This window comes from Pan troglodytes, chromosome 11, assembly GCF_028858775.2.
Source record: "Pan troglodytes isolate AG18354 chromosome 11, NHGRI_mPanTro3-v2.0_pri, whole genome shotgun sequence".
NCBI classification, from domain to species: domain Eukaryota; kingdom Metazoa; phylum Chordata; class Mammalia; order Primates; family Hominidae; genus Pan; species Pan troglodytes.
The window spans coordinates 41,930,481-41,945,671 of NC_072409.2; the positions used below are offsets into that span (position 1 = coordinate 41,930,481).

The 15,191-nt window shown below is 41.5% G+C and overlaps 1 protein-coding gene across 21 annotated transcripts in view; it reads left to right on the plus strand.

Moving 5' to 3' along the window:
- The window catches only part of CDC14B (cell division cycle 14B), a 125,902-nt gene that overhangs the window by 47,229 nt on the left and 63,482 nt on the right, over positions 1 to 15,191 (plus strand). For 13 of the 21 annotated variants that reach the window (XR_010148471.1, XR_008536985.2, XM_009456938.5 and 10 more), the window contains exons 2-4: positions 9,358 to 9,448; positions 9,986 to 10,061; positions 12,051 to 12,143. Coding sequence is in view for 17 of the 21 variants with exons in the window: in XM_009456938.5 (XP_009455213.2) it covers positions 9,358 to 9,448; positions 9,986 to 10,061; positions 12,051 to 12,143 (260 nt within the window). In the remaining 4 variants the exon portion in view is untranslated. 21 annotated transcript variants of the gene reach the window in all.

The window sequence follows — 15,191 nt, forward strand, 5'->3', positions numbered from 1 at the left end:
GTGCTTTGTAAATTCTAAATACTGACACTTTATTGGTTTTATACATTGTGTCTATCTTCTCCTATTCTGTGAGTTATCTTTTTAAATTTTGTTTCTGGGCTCCTGTGTTAAACAGAAACATTAAATCTTTTTTTTTTTTTTTTTTTTTTTTGTGAGACGGAGTTTCGCTCTTGTTGCCCAGGCTGGAGTGCAATGGCGCAATCTCGGCTCCCAGCTAATTTTTGTATTGAAACACTAAATCTTTATGTAATCAAGCTTCTCAATCTTTTGCTTTACAGTTTGGGTCTTTTTTGTTTTGAGTAAAAAAGAAATCCATCCCTGTTTCACTAATATGAGTTATTTTCCTATATATTCTTATAAAACTTTTAAAGCTTTTCTTCTTATATCTAGGTTTTTAATCCACTTGAGGTATTTTTTTGTCTTTGGTGTGTAGTGGTGTATGGTATGAGATAGGGATCAAATTTCTTCCCTCCCCCACACCCAAAAACATGGACAACAAGTTGTCCCACGTGTATTGAATATTCTTCTCCCATTGATTTGTAATGTTCCTAATGTCATATGAGATGTTTTCATTTATATGTGGCTCTCATCTTTGCCTATTATATCTGTGCCAATAGTACACTGTGCCAATACTGCCTAAATTCTTCTAAGTTTTAATATGTGACAGAACAGGAGCCCCCTTCTTGGTCTTTTTTTTTTTGAGATGGAGTCTCACTCTGTCACCCAAGCTGGAGTTCAGTGGCGCGATCTCGGCGTACTGCCAGCTCCGCCTCCCGGGTTCACACCATTTTCCTGCCTCAGCCTCCTGAGTAGCTGGGGCTACGGGTGCCCGCCACCACGCCCGGCTAAGTTTTTGTATTTTTAGTAGAGACAGGGTTTCACCATGTTAGCCAGGATGGTCTCCATCTCCTGACCTCGTGATCTGCCCACCTCGGCCTCCCAAAGTGCTGGGATTACAGGCGTGAGCCACTGCACCCGGCCTTCTTGTTTTTTTTCATAATGTTTTTTGTTCTTCTTGGTCCTGTGATCTTCTGGATTAATTTACATATATTAACATGTCATATTCCATGTAATTTATTACATGTAACATGTAAATTTATTACATTTAATTCATACATCAGCATGCAATTTACATGTATTAGCATGTCAGGTTTCATGTAGTTTATTACATGTAACATGTAAATTTATTACATTTAATTCCTTTATTAGCATGTGATTTACATGTATTAACATGTCAGGTTTCATGAAAAGACCTGTTGAGATTTTGATTCGAATTGCATTTCTTTTGAGGGAAATTACTATCTTTATGGTATTGAGTCTTCCTGTTGATAAACCTGCTTTGTTTCTCCATTTATCCATAAGGGATATGCACATCTTTTTTTTTCTATTACATTTCGTAATTGCTTATTACAAGTAGATAGAAAAGCTATTGGTTTTTGTGTATTAATCTTCTGTATCTAGAAACATTGCAAAACTTTATTATTTATTTGAGTAGTTTATCTGCCGATTCTCATCTGTATTTTTTTTTTTGTTTTGAGACAGTCTTACTTGGTCACCCAGGCTGGAGTTCAGTGGCATGATCTGGGCTCACGGCAACCTCTGCTTGCCAGGTTCAAGTGATTCTCCTGCCTCAGCCTCCCAGGTAGCTGGGATTACAGGCGCGGGCCACCCATACCCAGCTAATTTTTTGTATTTTTAGTAGAGATGCGGTTTCACCATTTTGGTAGTGCTGGTCTTGAACTCCTGACCGCAGGTGATCCACCCGCCTCGGCCTCCCAAAGTGCTGGGATTACAGGCATAAGCCACCACGCCCGGCTTTGTGTCTGTATTTTTTAGGTAGACAGTCGTCTGCAAACAAGGACAGTTTTGATTCTTCCTTTCCAGTTTTCTCTGATTTCCTTTCTGTATCTTGATATCAGCTAGCACTTCCACTTACTACATTGTTAAAAAGAGGTAATGATAGTGGGAATTTTTTCTTGCTTTTTATTTTATAGGGATGCTTCCAAAGTTAAGGCATAAAGTGTGATATTGGCTGTTGGAACAGTCTTTATCAGCTTAAGGAAGTTCTCTTTTAGCACCATTGTGCAAAGACTTAATTGGAAATGAGTGTTGATTTTAATGACTTCCTTCTCTGTTTTTAATGAGATAATCGTGTGACTTTTTCCTGTAATCTGTTCATGTTGATAGGCTTTTTTTTTATGTTGAATAAGATTAATTTTCTTTTCATATGCTATTGACCATTTGTATTTCTTTTCTGAATTGAGTGTTCATAGCCTTCCTAGATTTTTTATCTCTTAGGTTGTGTTAGGGAAAAACTCAAACTGTTTTTCCTCTGCTGTCACATCAACACAGCAATTATCAACACAAAAGACCTCTGTAATATGTGTGGATTTCTGTGGCAGACACCAGTTGGGTGTCCTCCTATTCAATTCTGACACCATCTACCTGGAGATAGCAGGTTGAGGGCTCAGTCCCCAAGACCACCCCCTCCTTCCCACAGGTCACAAGTCTGGGCCTCAGCAACTTCTGACTGACTGGCTTCAAGTTGGGGTTCCCGGTATCCCCTGTTTGGGTTCAATTAATTTGCTGGAGGAATCGGGGAAACTCACTTACTAGTTTATTATGAAGGCTATTTTAAAGGATACAGATAAACAGCCACAGGAAGAGATGCGCAGGGTGAGGTCTGGAAGGGTCCCAAATGCAGGAGCTTCTGACACCGTGGAGTTGGGGTGCACCACCCTCCAGGCATGTGGATGAGTTCTCACTCACCATCCTGTCAGCCTCCGTGGTTCAGCTCTCCAGGAGCCCTCTGAACCCTGTCCTTTGGGCCTCTAGTGGATATTTCATTGCTTGTCCATGACTGAAGGATGGACAAGTGTGTTGAAATATGATTGGACAAAAAGGGTATAATCTACACCCAGCAAGGCCTGTCTGTTCAGATTCTTCCAGCCTCTCTGGGCAGCATTCCTTCCTCCAGGGTATGGGGTGGGATGCTTTGTGGAATGAGGGTCTTACAGCTCACAGTCATATTAGAGCCCTGCCTTGGGCCGGGGAAAGGAGAGCAGGAAAACATCAAAGAGACTCTGTTTCCCAAGGCCGGCTTTCTGAGGTCCACAGCGCCCAGCATATAACAAGATGTTGTAACAAAACTTATGGGAGTTGGGAGCTAGGAACTGTGGATGAAAACCAATAAGTATATAATTATAATATCACAGATTGTGATATTGCTTTGGAGAGACATTTTATCTGTTGTGATAATTAACTTTTATTATAGGTCTTTTCCCCCAAGTCTCTCCTAGTTTTTCCCTTTGTGACTTGTTTTTTGTCACACTTTAAAATTCTGTGTGTTAAATTATAAAATTATTCATTATAGCCCAGGCAAGGTGGCTCACCCCTGTAATCCCAAAACTCTGGGAGGCCGAGGTGGGCGGATCACGAGGTCAGGAGATTGAGACCATCCTGGCCAACATGATGAAACCCCATCTGTACTAAAAATACAAAAATTAGCCAGGTGTGGTGGCACACGCCTGTAGTCCCAGCTACTCGGGAGGCTGAGGCAGGAGAATCGCTTGAACCCAGGAAGCAGAGGTTGCAGTGAGCTGAGATTGTGCCACTGCACTCCAGCCTGACAACAGAGCGAGACTCGGTCTCAAAAAAAAAAAAATTTTTTTTTCATTATAATTTTATAGTTGTCTGACAGCTTTTTCAAAATCATTTCATCTGTGTTTTATAAATATGTGATATTAGCATCTCATTTTCTTTTCATATATGTTAACACCTGCCGTATATTGGATAAGGCCTTCTTTGTTACTGAATTGAAATAATCAGTTTTCTTGTAAGTGTTCATATATCTCTGGGTCCAGATTGTACGTTGCTGTGCTAAAATCCTATTGTTTTAATTACTGTTGATTTATATTTGGGCAAGTCTTTGAGGCTGGGACTTAATCTTACGCTTCAGATCCAATAGCCTGTGTTCAAATCCCAATTCTGCCACTTCCCAGCAAGCTTTGTGACCTTGTGCAGGTTAGTCACTCCACCTCCTTAGAGCTAGTTGACCCTGGTAGTGCTAACCTCACAGGGTATAATGAGCTGAATACAATACGCGGCACTAAACTCTCCATCATCGTTGGTTATCATTGTCATTTGAGTGGGTAATGCTGCTGCCGCTTCTTTGTTAATCAGTACTTTGATGAACATTTCTTCCTCTGCTCCCCGTGTTCTTTCCTACCCTCAAAAAACAAGTGGCTAATACAGATGACAGCCTGATGTCTATGGTCCTGTCTCTGAGGGACAATCTGTTCAGGTGGAGCCTGTTCTCTCCTGCTCCCTAGCATGTAAAATCTCCTTTCTGCCTGTCTGTGGTGAACTCAGCAGAGGTTGACTTCCCCCAGCTGTAGGGAAGCTGTCCATTTCTCCATTGGCTCTGCCAGGACCTGTGAAGGCCATACACCCAGTTCAAGGGGGAAATACAAAGTGTCTCTAGGTCCAAATAGGGTTCTTCAAATCTTTCCTATTAACAAGCACATACTGTATTATAATTCCCACCGACTCCTACATATTTCTATGTTTTATGGTTAATTATCCCCAAATACCTATAGCTGTTATCCAGGAAAATGATTTTCATTTCAAATTTAACAGATATTTGCTAAAGGAAGAGGTAGTCAACCTGGAGGCCCAAAAGTCAAATCAGACCTACAGACAAATTAGGCCCAAGGATGGATTTTAAATATTTTTATTAACATTTTTAAATCATGAGATTTTGTTTCTTTCTCCTGTATCATGTTACTCAAAGAAGAAGTAGTGATGATGTGGTGCGACAGGGATGTATAGGCAAAAAGATGACTGCTGCTTTCTGTTTCTGACAACAGAAACATCAATGGGGGGATACATGGATTTTTAACAGGATTATAAAGTTAATTGTCAAGCTTTAAGCCAACTTTGTAAAGAGCCCTGTTTCGGCCAGGCGCAGTGGCTCATGCCTATAATCCCAGCACATTGGGAGGCCGAGGCGGTGGATCACTTGAGGTCAGGAGTTTGACGTCTTTACTAAAAATTAGCTGGGAGTGGCTGCATGTGACTGTAATCCCAGCTACTTGGGAGGCTGAGGCAGGAGAATCGCTTGAGCCTGGGAGGTGGAGGTTGCAGTGAGCCAAGACTGCACCACTGCACTCCAGCCTGGGCAACAGAGCGAGACTCCATCAAAAAGAAAAAAAGAAGAGCCCTGTTTCTGGTTCCAGGTTCCTAATAAATGGCCCTCAACCCAGCACCATAGTCTCTGTAGTACTTTATTGGTGTGTTACTCTAACAATAAAATATTGGCATTATGTAGAGATAATTGCACATCAGAAATCAGTGATTTCCCCCAACCTGTAATATATAAAATACTCCTTAAGGAATTGAACTTAAGGTTTGGGCTGGGAGGGAAAATTTCTTCCCATTTCCATCTAGCTACTTTTCTAGTTTAAATTGGGTTTTTTGAAAGAAACTGGAATTTCAAGAGATAGGTAGAACCCAAAACTTGTTACTAACCAGTTCCCTTGTTTAAATGCATACGAAGGATATTTTCCAGGTTGCCTCATACTATGCTCATTATATGCTTCCTATCTTGATCAAGAGTCGGCTTTGGAAAAACACTGTTAGCCTGCAAGTTGACTTTTTAGAAGCAGTGTAATTTTGAATAGGTAATACATCGTACAATGCAAAAGCTGTAAAAAGGCATAAATCTCTCTTATTCCCTATTTCTAGACACCGACTATGAAGGCATTGATACGTTTCTTGTGGCTGCTTCCACAGACTTGCTACCTACGATTTCATGCACAATCGTATACATGTGTATATAGGATTTAAACTCACACATAGAAGTGGTAGCGCTTAACAGTCCATCTTGGCTATCTTTAGTTTTCAGTTTTCTTTTTTTTTTTTCTTTTGAGATGGAATTTCGTACTTGTTGCCCAGGCTGGAGTGCAAAGGCGTGATCTTGGCTCACTGCAACCTCCACCTCCTGGGTTCAAACGATTCTCCTGTCTCAGCCTCCCAAGTAGCTGGGATTACAGGCATGCGCCACCACGACTGGCTAACTTTTTGTATTTTTAGTAGAGTCAGGGTTTCACCATGTTGGCCAGGCTAGTCTCGAACTCCTGATCTCAGATGATCCATCCTCCTCGGCCTCCCAAAATGCTGTGATTACAGGCATGAGCCGCCATGTCTGTCTAGTTTTCAGTTTTCAGTCTTAAACATTTCTCCCAAACTTCCCATTTGTTGGCTCCATGGAGGTGGCCCAGTTTATATTCCCACCCACAGGTGACGGATGTGAGTGCTGTCAACCTCCCGACACACTGCAGCACCTTATCCAACTCTCTTGAGTTTTGCCAGTCTGAGGAAAAAATAGTACCTCATAGTGGAACTTTGCATTTCTGTTACTTTTGTGATAACAAATTGAGGTTAGATATCTTCTCAATGAATTTAACATATTTTTCCAGTTTATCTCTTGATTTCGTTTATGTATCTTTTGCCATGAAAACTGCTTAAAAATGTGTTTATGGCTTTTAGATTTTGTATCATTTAGCAAGGTCTTCCCCAGTTGGAGAGTATAAAAAAGAATTCATGGTTTAAAAAATGTATTTTAAAAAGTCTTTGATCCATCTGGAATTGTAGAATAAGATTAGGAGGTATGCAGGTTTACTTTTGAGGCAAAAGTATGTATAAAGTAACACTTTTCTATAGAAAACTTGGGAAAATACAGGAGGGAATGAAAATGAACCCCAATCCCAGCACCTTGTTATCTATAACAACTGAGATCATGCTTATGCTGGGATTTCAATTTTTTTCACTTGAGATTAAAATACAAACATAGGTTTAGAATATATTTTAATTTATTTAATGTTTTTATGGGTACAAGTAGGTATATATATTTATGGGGTACATGAGATGTTTTGATACAGGCAGGCAATGCACAATAATCACATCATGGAGAATGGGGTATCCATCCCCTTAAGCATTTATCCTTTATGTTACAGACACTCCGGTTGTACTCTTTTAGTTCTTTTTAAATGTACAATTAAGCTATTGTGGACTATAGTCACCCACACCCTATTGTGCTGTGAAATAATAAGTCTTATTTATTTGTACTATTTTTTTGTGCCCATTACCCCCACACTACCTTTCCCAGCCTCCGATAACCATCCTTCTACTCTCTATCTCTACAATAATTTTAAATGGTTGTTTAAAAAGGGTGTCAACATTTTTGTTTTTAAACCATCCCAAACCGTCCCTTTAAAGGAATGCATGACCAGAGGGTTGCCTTTAAATCTTGCACAATTAAAAGAAAAGCGTTTTCTCTGAGGCAGCTGATCTCAGGAAATCTTGCACGATTTTGAAGATGCCCGTTTCCCATAAGACCCGGCCCTGGGGGGGCACTTGGCGGGTCTTGGCAGAGCTAAGGGGCTGGGCCCTGCTCCGGGAGGGTGCACTGCAGGGGCCCGGGCCTGGCGCGGCTGCAGCACCTCCTGGCGGCAGGAGTGCGGCGGGGGAGGCGCCAGGAGGCCCCTGCCCCGGCTGCCATCACCCTCGGGTCTGTCCCTGGGGCAGAGCCCTTTTGCTCGAAGTCCTTTAATCGCTAAGGAGCTTTCCCAGACTCTTCCCTCTGCAGGCCCGCTGGCCTCTGACGCATGTCCCCTCTGCGGAGCGTTTGGGCACTGGAGGAGCCCTGGTTGGCACAGGCCGCCCCGCATTCCCAGCTGGGGAAGGAAGGCGGGCGGCCAGGCGGGGGGAAAGAAAGCGGGAGGTGGGGCGGGGTGCTGTCCGTCCCCACGGCCTCGTCGCGCGCGGGGCTGTTTCCAGGACTTGGGGACTTCCGGGGTTGCGCTGTCGTGTCAGGCCGTTGGGCCGCCGAGGGGTGTCGCTGCGCCCGCTGCCCCGCGCGGCCCTTTAAACTTTGTTTTTTAAACTTCGGGGGTGTGGTCGCGGCGCCTCCCCTCTCGGCGGCTGGCAGTCCTTGCCTCTGCCCCGCCTTCCAGATGCTTTGGAGTCATGAGCCGGGAGGGCGCGGGGGCAGCTTTGGTAGCCGAGGTGATCAAAGGTGAGCCGGGAGGGCGGGGGCTTCCCCTGGGGGCTCCGGCACCCGCTGGGACAGGGCGGGCGGTGCTGGCTTGGAGGTGCCCCTAGTCTGGGCCCCGGCCGCCCTTGTCTCCTGCGTGTGGGTGGCCTCGGCACTTGTCCCCAGGCTCTGGGCTACAGCGCTCATGGGCGGCTGTGACCCTTGCGTGCCTGCACCTGAGCCTAGTAGGTGAGCTGCACCTCCCCGCCCGCGGGAGCGAGATCCTTGGGCTCTGTCACAGGGATCAAAGGTCCTTGTGGTTGGAAAGGATTAAGCCCTGTTACCCATTTGAGTGTTTGTGGTTGCAAGAAGTTTTAGCTGAGGAGTTTACAAGGAAATAAACGCAGTAATTGCATGAGTTGAATTGCAGATCAAAAAAAAAAAATAGTTTACCATTTGGGGAAAGGGTGCCAGCTGGCTCTGCTGAAAGTATATATATTTTAAAGGCTGTACTTGATTTTGCCACGTTGTGAGTGTAAGTATTTTCTTAGCACCACTAGTATTACTATTAGATATTGTGGATGACTTTATTTCACCCGAGGATTTTTAGGCAAGGAATGCGGGTGGAGCCTCCTGAGCCTTACTACTCATTACCATTCTTGCTAACCTCACAGCAGCCTAACTGCATTTATGCAACACAAGTTCATCTCAGACCCATCATGCAGAAACCTCTCATTGCTTCTGTTTTAATGGTAATTTGTCTAATTGTAAAAATACCGAAGTAGTGATTCCAAGTTAGAAAGTAGTGATCCCTAAGAACAGTTGGAGAAACATATGGTTTGTTCTATAGTTGTAAGCGGTAATTTTGAAGCAATTTTGAAAGCATTCTTTCCCTTTAAGAAAAAAACAGTTTCTTACTGAAATGACTTTTTAGGATGTCTTGAAAAACGTAGTGAAATTCATCTAGAAACTTACAAGGTTGATGCTAGCCATCACATGCATGCTGCAATTTGCTGAAATGTCTTGATCCAGGGGAGCTAAACTTTTACAAAAATAGGTTTGTTTAGAAGTCATATCACTACATGAAAAATCACCACTTTTGAAACTTACGGTTAAAGGCAGTTTCTCTTCTAAAAATGTGCTCATTGATTATTCCCACCCAAATAGCCAGAATATTTTGTAATTACCCATTACCACTCCTACCATCTGAAACGTGCATGAAAAAAATGAAAAATTGACTTCATCTGAAAAGAGTTGTATCATGATATATGAAACGTTTTTTGTAACCTCCAGGAAGGAACATTGCAATTTTTCCATTTCAGATCGCCTTTGTTTTGCCATTCTCTACAGCAGACCAAAGAGTGCATCAAATGTACATTATTTCAGCATAGATAATGAACTTGAATATGAGAAGTAAGTATTGCTCTTTAAAAGATTTTAACTTTTTGTTTTTGAAGAATCTAAAGGTATGGTTATAAATGGGATGGCCTGGGAAAATTATAAATCTATTGATTGCTAATTACAGGATGCTTGTTTTTCACCTGTAGTAATAAAATAAACCTTTAGAGCAAAAAAAAAATCTCCCTAAATTTAAACATTTAGATTTGCTAGTCTAATATTTACACTACAATGAGATATAAATGTGTACTAAGTAAGATATTGTGGTTTTGCCCTTGGAAATATGTGTGGAAAAACAGCTTTTTTAATTTAGAAGGTATGTTCATGTTCATTGAGGTTACATGTAGGCATTATAGCACTTGTGGCATTTTTAAGTAGGCATTATTTACCAGAATAGTCTTCCACCAGTAAAACAGTACCTTTAAGTTGTATTGGCCCATAACAATTTGGTATATGCTTGCTTATCTTAATTTGATCTTGTAGACCCAAAAAAGGCATTTATATTCAGAGCATCTAGAATGTACATCACATTTTTATTTTTCATTTTTAAAGCTTCTACGCAGATTTTGGACCACTCAATCTGGCAATGGTTTACAGATATTGTTGCAAGATCAATAAGAAATTAAAGGTAAAGTCTTTAAGATTTGACTTAAGTAATCATTGTTAGCTTGATCTGGGGGACGAAAGTAAGGAAAACATCTCTTTTTAAAAAGGAAATGACATGTTTTTCACTGCAGTGGTGTTTGGGACATGCATGTGGTTTTTTTGTTTTATAAGATCATAGTGTATCTATTTGTTTTCTAGAGTTTTGAATGAACAGTTTAAGTTTGGGTCGTTTGGTTCTAGTTTGAATTAGTGATGCCCAAATACTTGAAAAGCCAAAGTGGGAATCAGCTAATTAAGTGAACCTCGTATTGTCTGACCTAATAGAACTGAAACTTAACAAGAGAAACTCTTCCCTTGCTGTGGCCATTGTTCTTTCTGCCTTCATTTTGATGGGGAGTGATAGCAAACTAACAAGAAAGCTGGACTCATCTTACTTTCTCTCCTATTTTGAAACTCCCATGATACTGTACTACATGATCCTTTATACATACGATTAAGGGGCGTGAGAATCTAGGGCAAATAAGCACGTCATTAAGGCTGTATTACTGAGAGTTACACAAGTATATTTGTATTGGTTTGAACTTAGACCACATTCATGTATGTAAAACACTGAATTGTTGGCCATGCACGGTAGGAAGTTATGTATGTACTGCTTACTAGCAGTTCCAAATCAGTCACTGTAAATTCTCAACTGGAAAATACTGCTTTCTGGGACAGGCACTTAAAAAAAAATTTAATTGAATACAGAGAGGAAATAAAATTTATTTTTAATTAGAATTTTAACATGCTTTAATTAAAAATTCATGGGTAAGGCAGATGTTTTTCCTTGACCATGAAAGCTATATTGCTACAGAGCTGGAGACTCTTCTTTTTTGCCTTTCTTAAATAGGAATATAACTATTTATGGCCTTGTGCATTTGAGTTCCCCCTCCTTTTTCCAGTTGCCAGTGGCAGATCTTTTGTTTCATGCAGGACTAGGAAGCTAAAAATAATTCTCTCTTCCTCCAACATTTGTTCCTTTGCTTTAATTTTGGAAAAAAAATTTTTTCCTGTACTCAACCATCTGTGGACTTTTAGTCTTTGGGTCAACCAAAAATGTATCAGTCCTTTTTTTCTTCTTCCTTTTTTTTTTTTTTTTTTTTCCGTGAGACAGAGTTTCGCTCTTGTTGCCCAGGCTGGAGTGCAATGGAGCAATCTGGGCTCACTATAACCTCCACCCCCCTGGTTCAAGTGATTCTCCTGCCTCAGCCTCCCAAGTAGCTGGGATTACAGGCATGCGCCACCACGCCCAGCTAGTTTTGTATTTTTAGTAGAGGCGGAGTTTCTCCATGTTGGTCAGGCTGGTCTCGAACTCCTGACTTTGTGATCCGTCCGCCTCAGCCTCCTAAAGTACTGAGATTACAGGCGTGAGCCACCGCACCCACCAGAAAACTTTTTAACATATAAATAGAAATATGTACACATCATGGATGTAGAGCTCAGTAAACTTTCACTAATGGAATATACATAGATGATTATCTTGATCACCAGTCAGGAGCAGTGCACTGGCGGCACCCCATAGCAGCCCTCCATGCTGTCTTCCAGTTCCTGTCTCTGCACACCCCTCCCCTGGTTATTCACTGCCCTGGCTTATAACACTGTAGATGGTTCTGTATACCTTTTTATTTTAACTTAAAGGCTTTGGGGACAGATTTCTTTAAAAACCAAACAGAAGGAAAGGTGGTCTTTTCTACCACTCTTGGTTTGCTCTTTCAGAAGCAGCCCATGCTTTAAGCATGTGTCCATTCATGTCTCCTCCCCTCTTCTCTAATTGTATGTTCATTCTCATCCCAGAATGTGCCTTTTTATGGGAAGATGTATGGTATTTGTGGGTATCAATGTTAATCTTTTCAAAGGTCTTGCTAATAATATGAATGGTTATGGGATTTGGAATTGATCTTCATCACAAAATGAAATTGTGGAAGACTTGAAATTAAAAAGAAAATGCTAACAGTTATTTATTTTTATGCAGTCCATTACAATGTTAAGGAAGAAAATTGTTCATTTTACTGGCTCTGATCAGAGAAAACAAGCAAATGCTGCCTTCCTTGTTGGATGCTACATGGTAAGTATTTGTTTTCCTAATGTATTCATAAAAATGCACACAACAGTGGTTCTTTACATTTGCAGTTGGAATTTTGAAATCAAGATAATGTCTTGATTTCTCTTCAGAAAGAACGTGTTTTGCTTTTAAAAAATTGACCAATTCAAGGAAGCTGTGCTTATGTGGAAGTAGCAGGTAGATGAGAGATCTCCTGTACCTTCCACTTAATTTTGCTGTGAACCTAAAACTGCTCGGGAAAAAAGCCTATATTTTTTTAAAAAGTGCCCAACTACTTTGGCAAAGGTTTATGTTTTATGGCACTAAAGGTTGGAAAATAGTGCTCCAAAGCTATTTCTATTCACTCGTGATCCATTTAGTGAGTTGTAAAATCATCTTACTGGGGTCAGGACCCCACTATTAATTTTCTAAAAATTTTTTTAAAAAGTGCTTTCTAAAATTTGAATCTAGGCATTTTTCCCCTAATTAAGGTCATCTCCTTTCTCATCAAAACATCTAGCAGGAGGCCACGGGATGTCAGTGTTGTCGGAAGATGGGTTACATACCACACGGATTACATACATATGCCATCAAGTGCTCCATTTGGATCATTGGAAATGTGCTTTGGAATAGCAGTATTTACATAAGAGTTGTGAATTTCATTTATTTGTAAATATGATGGAAAAGATTTATTTTTTGAAGAGTCACATTTTGTTTGGCACCCAGTGGATTTGTCTGCAGGGGCCCTGAAAGCTGCAATTTTTCCAGAGCCAGCTTAGAGCTCCTCCAGAGTACTACCCCCTGTGTCTGGTGGTGAGAAAGCTGGCCACTCTGTTCAGTGGGGAGTAGCCAGGGGATGTTTCTTCCACCCCCACCCCACCATCGGTGTAATAGTTATTCTCTCCGAGACTTGAAAAAAAGGGTTGTTTTGGCCGGGCGCAGTGGCTTACGCCTGTAATCCCAGCACTTTGGGAGGCTGAGGCAGGCAGATCATGAGGTCAGGAGATCGAGACCATCCTGGTTAACATGGTGAAACCCTGTCTCTACTAAAAAAAAAAAAAAAAATACAAAAAATGAGCCGGGCGTGGTGGCGGGCGCCTGTAGTCCCAGCTACTCGGGAGGCTGAGGGAGGAGAACGTCGTGAACCCGGGAGGTGGAGCTTGCAGTGAGCGGAGATCGCGCCACTGCACTCCAGCCTGGGCGACAGAGCGAGACTCCGTCTCAAAAAAGAAAAACAGGGTTGTTTTTGGAGCTCTTTAGGTTCTTTCTTCCCCACTTCTAGCTTGCTCCTTATCTCTGGCATGCCTTACCGGACCCTTTTAAAATTATTTTCTGGAGTATAGTTTGATAATCTGGAATTTACAAAGACTAGTCCAAAAGTTGGTGATATTAGTTGAAATCGCACCTCAAGATTTAATAATTTTCTTTTTTATGTATAAGGTATATCATTAACAGCAGTGGTTAAGGTCTTTGTTTTGTTTTCCTATTTATGCTCACAAAAGTTGAATTAAATGCTTCTGATTGGGAGGCCGAGGCAGGCAGATCACTTGAGGTCAGGTGTACGAGACCAGCCTGGCCAACATGGTGAAACCTTGTTTCTACTAAAAATACAAAAATTAGTTGGGCGTGGTGGCACATGCCTGTAGTCCCGGCTACTCGGGAGGCTGAGGCAGGAGAATCCCTTGAATCCAGGAGTTGGAAATTGCCCTGAGCTGAGATCGTGCCACTGCACTCCAGCCTGGGTGACAGTGAGTGAGACTTTGTCTCCAAAAGAAAAAAAAAGTTTCTGAGAAAACTTCAAAATTTATTATCATCCCTGAAAGTATGAAACATAGGTTATAGATTGTCTATTAAAATTTGGTTTCATAAGCTTTCCCAGACGTATTGGTGTTTTCCTTTCTCCCAGCCTCTCTTGGTGTTTCTCGTACTTGCAGCAAAAGCCTTAAAAAAAAAAAAAAAAAAAAAAAAAAAGTTTGAGTAGTTTGGCAGGCTTGGTGGCAGACGCCTGTAATCCCAGCGACTTGGGAGAATGAGGCAGGAGAATTGCTTGAACCTGGGTGGCAGAGGTTGCAATGAGCTGAGATCGCACCACGGCACTCCAGCCTGGGCAACAGAATGAGACCCCGTCTCAAAAAAAAAAAAAAAAAAAAAAAAAAAAAGCAAGAGAAAAGTCTATGTATGAACCCAAGAAAGAAAAAGAGTATGGAGAAGTGGGTGTTTTAACTGGGACATTTGGTCCTATTACTTGGCCAGTCACTGGGGAGAGGAACCTCATAGATTAACATAAATCATGACAACTTTATAGAAAAAGGGATTCAGCCAGAATTCTTGAGATTCATAAAATATTAAAGGGAACCCTGGAGAAATGGTCCTTGGTGTGACAGAAAAAAGTTCCAACCGTTCTTTGTGGATCTTGCCTTTACACTGCCCTGGACAAAGTCTGGATGGCTGAAGTTCCATCTAGGAGAGAGTGCTCCTGAGCAGAACTCCAAAGCAGAGGGGCCAGGCCGGGCCACTTCCGGGTCAATTGCTGTCTCTGGTCAGATGAGATGTCCCTGAGATGGTAGGGTCTTGAGGAGCCAGGCACGAGGACTACAGCGTGAAGAACCCCTCTGAAGGTGGCTACGGGCATAGTGGGAACTCAGTCAGGGTTGTCTTAAAAACAGAAACAGAATGTGTGATAAGTTTATAAATAAGAAATCACTCTTTTTAAGTCTTGTTGCTGTCGTTTTTAAACTACTAGTGAACAAACAACAACCCCTTGACGTATTTATTGAAATTTTTTTGGCATATTTGTTTCCAGTTTTATATTGGCCTTTTGACTTTGTTTATGGTTGTATTTTGGACCACAGAAGCTTATTTTTCTATAGTTAATATATCTTAGATTTAGAAATCCTTCCAGAATTTCACACCTTCAGGTTAGTACTGATTTGATTGGTTAGGGGAGTGCCAGGTAAGCAAATTTGGATCTTCACTCGCATTTATTACTCTACCCAGTGAGGAGCTAGCTTGGCAGGAGGATTATAGCTCTTGGCTGTGACAGAAGCCTTTGCAGCCATAGCTGGCTGCTAA